This window comes from Carcharodon carcharias, chromosome 7 (assembly GCF_017639515.1).
Source record: "Carcharodon carcharias isolate sCarCar2 chromosome 7, sCarCar2.pri, whole genome shotgun sequence".
NCBI classification, from domain to species: domain Eukaryota; kingdom Metazoa; phylum Chordata; class Chondrichthyes; order Lamniformes; family Lamnidae; genus Carcharodon; species Carcharodon carcharias.
In genome coordinates, this window is record NC_054473.1 from 41,095,522 (window position 1) to 41,107,559 (window position 12,038).

Genomic DNA, 12,038 nt, shown 5'->3' on the forward strand with positions numbered 1-12,038 from the left:
TCTTTTGTAGTTGTGGCCATAATATGATTGAATTTGGTATTGGGTTCAGAGGGAGAAGGGAAAGTCACAAACTGTGATTTTAAATTCAAGTAAGACAAGCTTTAACAGGATGGGAAATAAATTGGCCATAGTAAATTGAGCTGAACTGTTAATGTATTAACTTACATATTTTTAAAAATGGTAATGTTAAAAAATACGATAATGCAAAAAAAATGGACTTAATGTAGGCAAATCTCCAAGACCTGATGGTTTCGTTCCAGGGTATGAAAATAAATGTGTGAAGACATTGCAGATGCATTAGTCAAATTCTTTCAGAGCTCTCCAAATTCAGGAATTGTGCCTTGGATTGGAAAATTGCAAATCTCTCTCCATTATGTAAGTTGGAAGGGAGGGAAAAAACAGGTAACTGCCAGTTTAACATGGGTTGTGGAGCAAGTACTGGAATCTATCAGTAGAGACAGAATGACTGAGCACATGGACAAGTATCAACTGATCAAAGGGTTTTGTATGTGATGTATAAAGGTAGATGATGTCTGACTAAACATATTGAATCTTTTGAGGAGCATGGGGATAAGGGGTATCTATGGATGATATCTATATGGACTTCCAAAAGGCATTTGATAAGGTTTCGCACAAGAGTTTAATAGCAAATATTGAGAGCACAAGAAATTGCATCTAACTTTGTGATTGTAATTGGCTGGGTGGTAAGAAATAGAGAATTGGGATAAAGAGTTTGTTCTCTAATTGGAAGGATGTGACTACTGGTGTTCCCAAGGAACCTCAGGTCTCAGCTTTTCGCATACATATTAATAACTTGGACGAAGGAGTTGTATTATCCACTTGGCAGCTAACAGTATGTCAGTAAGCACAGGAAGTTGTGTGAATAGGAACAAGAAGTTACTAAGGTAGACAAAGTTAGTGGGCAGAAATATAACAGGTGGAGTTAAGTGTGGGAATGTGTGACATCACCCAGTTTGAATCCAAGAAAGATACCGAACCTCAGGAAAGACAAAGTGATCTTGGAAGGGTTACTACCCAGACTACCTTTTTTTTTTAAGGGGTTAATTTTCATGACAGGTAAAATAAATTTGGCTTGTATTCCTTAAAGTTTAGAAGTGAGGTATTTAAAGTGACAATTATTCAAGACGGTAGATACAGAGAAACACTTTGTTTGGAAAATCAAATACGTTAAATGAATTAAGTTAATAATCGAATTGAACATTGTCTGAGAATGGGTGATGCAGTGGCTTAGATTATCCTCCTTTAACCTTAGGGATATGTGTTGAAATCCAGCTGGGACAATAGGTTGCAAGTATTTTCATTTGTCATCGCAGAAATCTGACTTGATGCTTGACATTAAATTGTCAGTTTCGCAGACAGACAATAACGATGGCTAGTATTAACAGTAAATTTTACTAATTCAATAGTGTTGATTATCCTCCTTTGTGGACTTCAGTTGACCAATATGCAGATGGCACCCACCAGCCACCTGATGGACCAAACATCCCTCTGGATCTATTTTAGCCTCATTTCAGGGCTCTACTGCGCTGTTTCTGCTGAGTGGAAAGCTTCAAAGTCTCGCCCAGTACGTTGTTTCCCTATCATGTATGATTAGCTTGTAGTTATCTCATCCAGGAAGAGCAGGGGAATTACATGTCTATGAAAGTACCAGACTAAGGTTAACTTGATGTATGTGGCTGTGCAGTGGGTAGGAGTTGTATTGCTTATGGTTATTCTGCTATACCATAATTGGTGTACACAAAATAAAGCTATCCATAATCTTACAAGTGAAAGTGCCATTGGGATCACCTTAAACAATTTTCATTCAACTAGGAATACCTTTACCTGTTGTTTGCTAGTGCTGAAAAAATGTGCAAGTTTGATTTTATTTTAAAAGGTACTTGGATTAATTCTATATTTAAGACATCTGCACTAAGTATGTTGCTAATAATAGCTCAGAATAGCAAATATACCTAAATTTATAACTTGATAAATAAAAATCATAAGCCATTTGGGATTATCCGTTACTTATACCGAAAGGAGGAAATTGATACACTCTTTGATTAGGTTTATTTGAATGAGGAGTAAATTCAAACTATTTTTTCCTCCTCCTGCAAGTGTTTCTTGATGCTGGTTATTCATGCTGAAGTATCAAGCCACAGCAGCCCTCATACCCCTTTCCCAAGTGACCATTCTTCTTGTGTGATCATTACTTATGAGTGGTGTTAGGTTATTTGACTGTGGCTATGTATCTGTGTACATTACAATGTACTGCATTTCTGGCATTGAGCCACACAGATCAGGACCCACTACATGAGTACTTCGCTCCTGAATGCAATTAACGTCAGTGTGCCAGAGGGAAAACTTGGGAAAGAAAAATAAATTTAAATAGTTTGTTTAACTAATCCTAAAATTCCAACTGTGTGGAGCATACGGAGACTACAATTAAGTGTCATATGAAATTAATAGCCGGGTATCAAAGGTTCTGACATATAAACTCACTGAAAATTTCTGATAAAATCATAAAACAATTTCAAACAAGCATTATCTACATATGTTCAGTGTATGTATAATAGTATCTATGAAATCTTTCAATAATTGATATATGTTGTAGTATGAAGCAAATCAAACCATGTACCTGGAGTTGAAGGAAAAGCTTGACAAAACTCAGAAAGAGAATGAGTCAATCACAGAAGAACTCGAAAACTGTAAAGAAAATCTGAAGCTGCTGCAACAGAAGGGAAACAATGTAAGTCTTAATAAATTTGTTTTTTAAAATAATCTTATGTCTAGTTTCATGTCAAGTTTTTTCATCTGAGCTAAAATACTGTTAGAATAAATTTAATCTGAAATGAAATCAGATCTTTACTATATTATTTCTAGTCACTGCTGCATAAAATATTGTAAATTCCATTTCATAATTTGATCTAAATCAAAGTATTTAAATTTCCTGCCCTTTTCATGCCATAATACTATGTGAATAAAATTAGTGTTGAAATACAGCTCTTATGGTTTTGATTTAGTCAGAAATTTAACTCAAAAGTCATAATTGGGCCTGAGAGTATTGGGAAGTAAACTGATCTAGGGTTTCTTGTTGCTGAGGGACTGCTTACTCAACTATTTTATCTTTACTCCTTCCCCCACTCTTAATTATTTTTGCTACATATCTCTTCTCCTTGTTAGCTGTATAATCTGCAAAATGTCTTTAAAATTATGTGGAGAAAAATAAAATCTTAAAAATCCTGGCCTTCACTCTCCTGTTAAAACAGGAGAAGTAACTGCTGGGTAGGATAACAGCAGTCTCTGAAACCCAAGGTAACTTGTCAGTAGTGCAGTAGAGATTATGAGCAAGGAACCTAGAGGGCCAGAAAAAACTATTTTGGTCCATTTGGCCAGCCCCATTTTCTTTTGTGTGTCTACTTCTGTGTTCTCTTTAATGCAAACAAGCTTACCCTCTGTCGTCAATCCTTGTAGCTCAAATGAGTGAAGTCAACTATCAAATAAGTAGCCTTTTGTAGTACCTTTACTGTGAAGCCATTCCTACAATATGGTGACCAGAACTGCTCTCAATAGTCCACATGGGGACAAACCTGTGCCCTTTATAGACTCGGTTATGCCATCCTGTGACTGATTTGCATACATGGCAACAGTCAGTATTTAAAGCTGACAGCATTTCAACCCTTATGACAGTTTGTCAAAAGTTCACAAGGAAAATCAGCACTTTACACTGGGAATGCAGGTTGCCAGCATCAAATACACAGGTCTTTTGGAAGATGGGACTGGATGGAGCCTGCCAGAACTAGAAGGTTGATGGGTGGAACTGGAATTAATTAGACATTACTTTCTCCCTTTGTTGTGCACAGATCCAAGTCAGAAATGAACTTAGTTTCTGGAAGTCATAGGGATGGATTTTAATTCAGAACAGTTCACCTAGTCCGTCTAGTTAATTTTTTCCCAGCAGCAGCAACAGGGGGCAACCACGATTTTAACCGTTGAGCGGGAAGAGAATCCAGAGTGGCTGCTGGCAGGGAAAGATCAGGTGGCCAAGTATCACAGGAGGGAAGATAGTGGAATTACGGAGCAGGGGGGCTGTGACTTTCCTTGAGGTGCCAGAAGCAACTGTGCAGCTGCAGATCTGCTTCCCAGTCAGGCCCCAATTAAAATGCAATCTGGGACCACTTGTCATAATAGAATCCCAATTTTCATCAATTCATGAGGTGTCCCCCTGCTGCATTTCACTTAATTCACCTGCAGGTTTAAAATTTGGAATGGCAGAAGAGCTTTAAGTTATGAGTGGGTGAGTAACTTCATTTCTAGCTGCCCAAGCCCCTGGTTTCCTCCAGCCACTTGGGATTAAAATCACTCACATGGTTGCAGGTTTGTATCTGCCTCCAATAAACAGCTAAAATGCAGCTTTTAAAACCTTATAGTTTTTTCTGAAGTAGAGCATGCATGGCTTGTATGAAGATTCATGTTCTTTATAGGCTGATAGCAGCTTTAATTTTAGATAAAGTAGATGTTCTTTGGTATGAATGCATTAACTGGCTTTATGTGTTACATTCAGTCAACAGTGTAGAATTGCTATGAATTTCTGCAGGGGTTCTTCCAATCTACTGTCTAACTGTGGCAGAAAATCAGCAACATGATTGACTCTTAACTGCCAAATGAAGTGGCCTACCAAGTCACTCAGTTAGGAATATAGGAATCGAAATAGGCCATTCAAGCTGTTCTTCTATTCAGTTAGATTATGGCTAATCTGTATCTTGACTCCCTTTACCCACCTTGGTTCTGTAGCCCTTAATACCCTTGCTGAACAAAACTCTTTCACTTTAAGTTGTATCACATTTTCTTAGGGCAACTAGGAATGGGTAATAAATACCAGATTTGCCACCCACATTCTAATAATCCTGACCTCCACACTAGTGTTAAATCAAGAAGAGCAACAGTTAGGTAGGTTATCAGATATTTCTGGAATTAGTGCAGTGGTGATTAGGAACATAGGAATGTAGAGGATCAAGAAAGACTGTTTTCACCCATCAAGACATTGGGAGCACTCAGCTGCTTTAACTTCAAATAATATTATGGAATTTTTTTGCATCCACCCAGTTTAAGATCTCATCTGAAAGACTGTGCCTCCTACAGGGTAGCACTCCTTCAGTACAGGTCTCAATTCTCAACCTAGTTTACATGTACAAATATCTGGAGGAGGCTCACCCACTCTAACTTCTGACTTATAAGTAAGAGTGATATGCCTGAGCCAAGGCTGACACCAAATATAAAGTTGGGCAAAGTTGGAAGTATTATCCACAGTTTGGGACACCCAACAGGGGAGTGGCAAAGGCACAGTGTAAATCTACAGGGATATTACCAGAGATAAGGCATTAGGTAAGAAGACAATTGAGAAGTTGTGGCCTTGTGATTGTTGAGTTGACCTGAAGAAGGTTGTTACAATTGTGATAAACTATAATGGACAGAATTTTATGACAGCAGGATTTTATGTTCCCGCTGAAGTCAATGGGGTTTATAATGGCTCGCTGCATTTTATGGCCCCATCCCTGCCGAAACGGGGCCGTAAAATTCTGCCCAATTAGTTTAGCAGTGATACTTGATTTGCACTAGTAAATGACACAGCTTAAATTTAAGATAATTAGAAAGAATTATAGAAAAGGTTGGAAGAAAAATCTTTATACAGCAGCTCAGTAGAGTGTGGAATTCTTTCTACTGCAAAGTGCTGATGAAATTGATGCCAAACTATTAACCGCCTGTCCCCACCCCTCAGTGACAGGCAGCAGAAGGTTAGGGAGGGCAAGTTAATCAGTCACATGAATGAAACATGAGACCAACCCACTGCGCCCATACTCATTGCCTCATTGCCATTTTTGTGCCAGTGGACATTGTGGCATCCACATGTCCTGCTGTGGAGAAGTGGGAAGCCTCATTTACATACTTAAATAGGGTTGTGTTGGTGCAACTGGGAGCCTGATTTAAGGTTTACTGCTGCATGGATTTCCTTGGTGTCTTGAAACTTGGTAGTGGGAGAGAGATACAGAAGCTGCCAGCTGAAAGAAATGTGCCTTCTCCAGCACTCTTTGTGAGTCAGGTAAAGTAGGCAAACTCCACCCCCCATTCCCCTCACCCCCCCCCCCAATCACAAGAGTCTCAAAGAAACCTTCGGCCTCCAGCTGCCAATTGTGGCCTCTATAATCTTTCCGCCCTATCAGCATCTCCCTCCTAATGTCCACTCTATCCACACTCTCTTCCCCACCACCACCGCTGTGCTCTCTGATCTTCTCTGCCCACCTCCACCTCCTGATTGTCAAGAATTTTCCCATGGCTTTAGCTGCAGGCTCCTGGCACAAGTTTACCCCCCCGCCCCCAAACTGAATTGTTAATTTAGCTGGCTGCTAGGTAGGAAACTCAAAACTGATTGGGTTCCTGCCATTACGTTTAGAAGTACCTCTATGTTCTTCCTCCTTCAGCCATTTTGGTCTCTGCCACATTCTCCTCCTAAAAATTGAACCAGAGTCCTTATGTCATTTGAAAAGGGCATGTAGAAATTTGCGCTGACACAGACTTAATTGGCAAATGGGCTTCTCCTGTGCTGAAGTATTCAGTGCTTACTCTGGAAGATGCCAGTTCTGTGATAACCTTTCCTAGAAGAAATGGGAAGCAAGAGCTATGTTCCTTGAAGGAGGCTCTGATTTGATAACTGGTGCCTGACTGGGAACAGCTTCTCATCGAGTTTTCCAGCAATCTGCCACAAGTTAAATGACTTGCCTTTATATTAGGACATCCCAAAGTGCTTTACAATCAATGAAGTATTTTTGAAGGGCAGTCACTCTTGTGGAAAACTGCACAATTTAAAAGAGCATCAGTAAAGATAACTTGCATTCATGTTTTACATGGGAATTCAATAACTAGACCAAAAATTTATATTTGAAAGTATGATATGTAAGATAACAATGTAGTTGATTGATTCGCAATTATTCAGTTTTCAGTTGATGCAGAATTGTCTGGCATGAATATCCTTTTCCATTTATCTTTGATAATAATACTTAAAAGTACTTGTCAGGAAATGTGTTCCATCAAGCAATAAGTATACCACTTCAACAAAGAAAGGGCTTACTTTTGTGTTTCCTCAAGAATTTGATAAATTTCCTTTGCTGCCAATAAGATGGCTAGCTTGGGCCTGGTTTGTAAGAAAAGTGCGTAAAAGATGTTTTGCAAGAGAATGCTTTTGCAAACAAGTTTTCAAATCTATTTGAGAGCTGTTGTTTTTCCACAGTACATCACTTGGCATGCTTACATTAATGTTCCACCAATATATTCCCTGAAAATCCCCACTGTGCATTCTGGTGCTTTGCACACAGTGACTGTGAATATCCCTTCCCTCCCTCAGCCTTCCACTATATTGCAACCCATCCCTGCTCTAGGCGTCGCCCTAATTCTGGCTTTCCTGTACTGGTGGTCCGATCACCTATGGTAGATGAAGGTACACAGCTACAATATATGTCTGTGTGTTCCCCTGCTAATTTGTATCCCTTCTTCACAAGATGCATGAACAGCCTTAATGCAGCTTTAACTTGCTAAACTGTATGTTGCAGGGTTTTCTACTACTGAAATTAACATTTGTTTAGAGCCCATATTTATTTTCTTTATTTGCTACAGTGCTGAATATTTTAATTGTAAACAAAAAGCTGCTTCAGTACCTATTTTGCTACCTTTCTCCTGTGACATTACATTGTGCCATCTAGCATGCCTATTATCTAACTTATGTTGATTAATCTTGTTGTCTTTATGCTTGAAAGTTATAATAGTACAGCAGATTGGGGTAACATTTAATTAAGTACTTTGAATTAAGTTTATTTATTTCAGTATGTTTAACACATTTTTTTCAAATAAGTATTCAGTTGGTGAAAACTATTTAATCCCACTTAATTATATTTAAGAAAAGTTACAAGATAGAGAGATGGTAGAATAAAAAAGCTAGCTACTGTGCAGTGGATGTAAAGCTAACTCCTATTTAGTAGCACTTCATGTGCATTTAACTTAGCAAGTGAAACTTTAGATCAATTATATAAATGCAATTAAATGATCATGGTGCAAACATTATGAATTCTTCTGTTGTTTGAAATGTTGTCATTGGAGATCTGCTGTGCATTAAAAGTTCTGATAAGTACTTGGTCTCGATGCATGACCAGAGATGTGTAGGGACCTAATGTTCGGGTTGTACTACTGCACAGTGGAAATTTTGTACTTAAAATTCATTTTGCCCCAAACTGCTAGTCTGTATACTCGGAAAACAATGGCCCATAAATGATAAACTTGACTCTTTTAATGAACTTTTTCAGGGTGGATTGTTCAAGTGGATGCCAGTGATGGCCGTGCTGGTTGCTGTGACGGTGGTAGTGTTATACCCAGCATTGAATAGGGCCTCGCCATGAAACTGCGTGATGTCTGTCAAACTGCAGAATGTCCTTCCCATTGACATTGGCTTTCTTTTACCACAGGGACAAGCAGATCTGTTTCCTTCCTTTTTACCTCTAACAAAAACACAACTGTTTCAGAGTACGACAGTAGGATCTTTGCCTGAACTGTATAAAATGTAATTGTATATAGAGGGAATAAAAAATTGTGACTGGATTCTACTCTAGATAATGTTTTGTTTGCAGTTTTCTTTTTTTTAAAAAATCAGTACTTTGGGATTATGTAAAGAGATGTGGTGGCCTAAACTAGGCTTCTTGGTACCAAAATATTAAATACATGGAATTTAATTTAGATTCACTTATGAGTTCTGCTATATCCTTTTACAATAATATTGCAGTTCCACCAACTGATGCATTTAGGCCAGAATAATAATGCTAACAGGGGCACAAATGGTTCATCTGTTGTTAGTTTGATCCATGTACAAGAGTTGACATGCCATTTAAACAGCGGTCATACTTAAGAAATAAGTGTAATGCTGTTGCAGGATTGGAAGATGATATCTGACTTGCACAGGATTTTAACTTCTCCCAACAATTTTTAAACCTCAAGTGCACACTTTATCGAAGTGTTTGAAGAAACAGCGGTAAACGTGCATCATATGTGTTTAAAAAAAAAAGACACTTTTTGCTCACTTTTTACGGGCACCCATCTCAATTAATGTCTTAAACAAAAATAAAAATACCTGGAAAAACTCAGCAGGTCTGACAGCATCTCCGGAGAGGAATACAGTTAACATTTCGAGACCGAATGACTCTTCATCAGAACTAAGGTAAAATAGAAAAGAGGTGAAATATAAGCTGGTTTTTGGGGGGGTGGGGGGGGGGGGGGGGGAAGAGGGACAGGTAGAGCAGGATAGAGGACCAGTGATAGGTGGAGATTGCCAAAAGATATCATAGACAAAAGGACAAAGAGGTGTTGACGGTGGTGATATTAGCTAAGATATGTGCTAATGGTGACATTAAGGGTAGAAAGCAGGAGGAGCAAGGTACAGATAGCCCTAGTGGGGATGGGGTGGGCGGAAGGGATCAAAATAGACTAAAAGGTAGAGATAAAACAATGGATGGAAATACAGTTAAAAATAATGGAAATAAGTAGGAAAAGAAAAATATGTATAAATTATTGGAAAGGGGGGAATCGGAAAGGGGGTGGGGATGGAGGAGAGAGTTCCTGATCAAAAGTTGTTGAACTCAATATTCAGTCTGGAAGGCTGTAAAGTGCCTAGTCGGAAGATGAGGTGTTGTTCCTCCAGTTTGCGTTGAGCTTCACTGGAACATTGCAGCAGGCCAAGGACGGACATGTGGGCATGAGACCAGGGTGGTGTGTTGAAATGGCAAGTGACAGGGAGGTCTGGGTCATGCTTGCGGACAGACCGAAGGTGTTCCGCAAAGCGGTCACCCAGTCTGCATTTGGTCTCTCCAATGTAGAGGAAACCGCATTGGGAGCAGCGAATGCAGTAGACTAAATTGAGGGAAGTGCAAGTGAAATGCTGCTTCACTTGAAAGGAGTGTTTAGGCCCTTGGATGGTGAGGAGGGGGGAAGTAAAGGGGCAGGTGTTACACCTTCTACGGTTGCATGGGAAGGTGCCTTCCGGACTGAATATTGAGTTCAACAACTTTAGATCATGAACTCTCTCCTCCATCCCCACCCTTTTTCTGATTCCCCCCTTTTTCCAATAATTTATATATATTTTTCTTTTCCCACCTATTTCCATTATTTTTAACTGTATTTCCATCCATTATTTTATCTCTACCTTTTAGCCTGTTTCGATCCCTTCTCCCCATCCCACCCCCACTAGGGCTATCTGTACCTTGCTCATCCTGCTTTCTACCCTTAATGTCACCATGAGCACATATCTTAGCTAATATCACCACCGTCAACACCTCTTTGTCCTTTTGTCTATGACATCTTTTGGCAATCTCCACCTATCACTGGCCCTCTTTCCAGCTCTATCTGTCCCCCACCCCCTTAAATCAGCTTATATTTCACCTCTTTTCTATTTTTCCTTAGTTCTGTTGAAGAGTCATTCGGACTCGAAACGTTAACTGTATTCCTCTCTGCAGATGCTGTCAGACCTGCTTTTCCAGGTATTTTTGTTTTTGTTTTGGATTTCCAGCATCCGCAGGTTTTTGCTTTTATCTCAATTAATGTCTTGCCCAGCTAAGGTAAGTGGACCACAATCCCTCTGCAGCATCAAATCCATGCTCCTATGTACATCAGTTGGTGGAACGTGTGCACCAATTGGCAAAAACGATTAACTGTTTGTTTGTTTTCCTTTGCGATGGGGATACCAATGTAAGAGGCTGACTGAAATATTTCTGATACACAGTCGTAAGCACTTTGCTTATAGTGTAGGCTATGACTGGGACTCAAATCTGCAACTATAAAGCAGTCTGATGCTACTGCCTTAATCACTACATTCCCAGGACAGTCCTTCATCTGTCTTTCAGACAGCTGCTATGCTCACCATAGGAGTCATACCAGCAAACACTTTGTTTTAAAGTGAGTTACAGGAAAAATGGATCGTCACCTTAATTTTTTCATGACACCTTTTAGCCAAATAAGTTGGGTATTGCCTTATTTTAAAACTAATTAAATTTATATATTTTCAACCACAGTATGTTGGTGAAGTTGTACTATGTAATTACAAATATTGGTACAAGATTCCGTAGTCAATCAAATTTAAAAAAAGAACACTTTAAAATTACAACTGGTTTAAAATATTCTTGACAATAGAAATAGGTTTTCAAGAATGTGTTGAGAAATCTGCTATATAAATTATCTTAAAACACGTTGAGGGTGAATGTAGAGTTTTGTTAGATGTCCCTTTCAACGTGGGATTTTTTTGTTTGAACACAAGGTTGTTGGGGGAAAAACACTTGTTTATGTGGAAACAAATCTGTTCTAAAGTCTGTCAACTTGAGCAATTGTTTGGATGGCCAATAAGCTATGATATTCCACCCCAGCTACACACACACATGCTAATGGTCCTTGGTACCTCCTGTACATAGGTTGTTTGCAAATATTGTTCTGAGATGCTGAATTACAGAAATACATTTTTTAAAGTAAAATAATTGTTTTAAATCTATTTTGTAAAAAGGTTGGAAGTACAGTAGAATTTCTGAACTACAAATTAAAGTATTTGCACTAACATACGTGATGTGCATGATTTAATAAAATAAAGTTTGCTCTCCCTACGTGCATTTGAGTTTATTGTTAAGGGAAGGTACACTGCTTTGGAAAACGCCAGAATAAAGATGACATTAAGGGCAGAATTTAATGTTTACAATAGGGGTCTCATCTGCCAGCTGGAGAACCAGTGGGAATACTGCAACGCCTTGGTTAAAGGCCCATCAGAATTAAGTGCCCATCAGGCATTTAAGTGGATATTATTGAGCCTTCGGGATTAAGAACCCCTGGGGTGAAAATCCCGCCCTCCCCGAGAACTGTTGGCCCATCAGAACCCGAAAGCTCTCCATTGCTTGTCAGTGCCTCTGGGAGCGTTGGCTGCTGCTGGTAATGCATTCACCAGAGGCCCAGGATCAAATGTGGGT

The 12,038-nt window shown here is 39.1% G+C and overlaps 1 protein-coding gene across 40 annotated transcripts in view; it reads left to right on the forward strand.

Annotated features, from left to right (window-relative positions):
- slmapa (sarcolemma associated protein a) overlaps positions 1 to 8,653 on the forward strand; it is a 241,758-nt gene extending 233,105 nt beyond the window's left edge. For 32 of the 40 annotated variants that reach the window (XM_041191028.1, XM_041191027.1, XM_041191035.1 and 29 more), the window contains 2 exons: positions 2,615 to 2,749; positions 8,352 to 8,653. In XM_041191028.1, coding sequence (XP_041046962.1) covers positions 2,615 to 2,749; positions 8,352 to 8,444 — 228 coding nt within the window. In that variant the 3' untranslated portion in view covers positions 8,445 to 8,653. Of the gene's footprint in view, positions 1 to 2,614; positions 2,750 to 7,399; positions 7,493 to 8,351 lie in introns of all 40 variants that reach the window. The other 8 variants (XM_041191029.1, XM_041191036.1, XM_041191054.1 and 5 more) reach the window with 1 other exon arrangement.
- Positions 8,654 to 12,038: the final 3,385 nt, after the last annotated feature.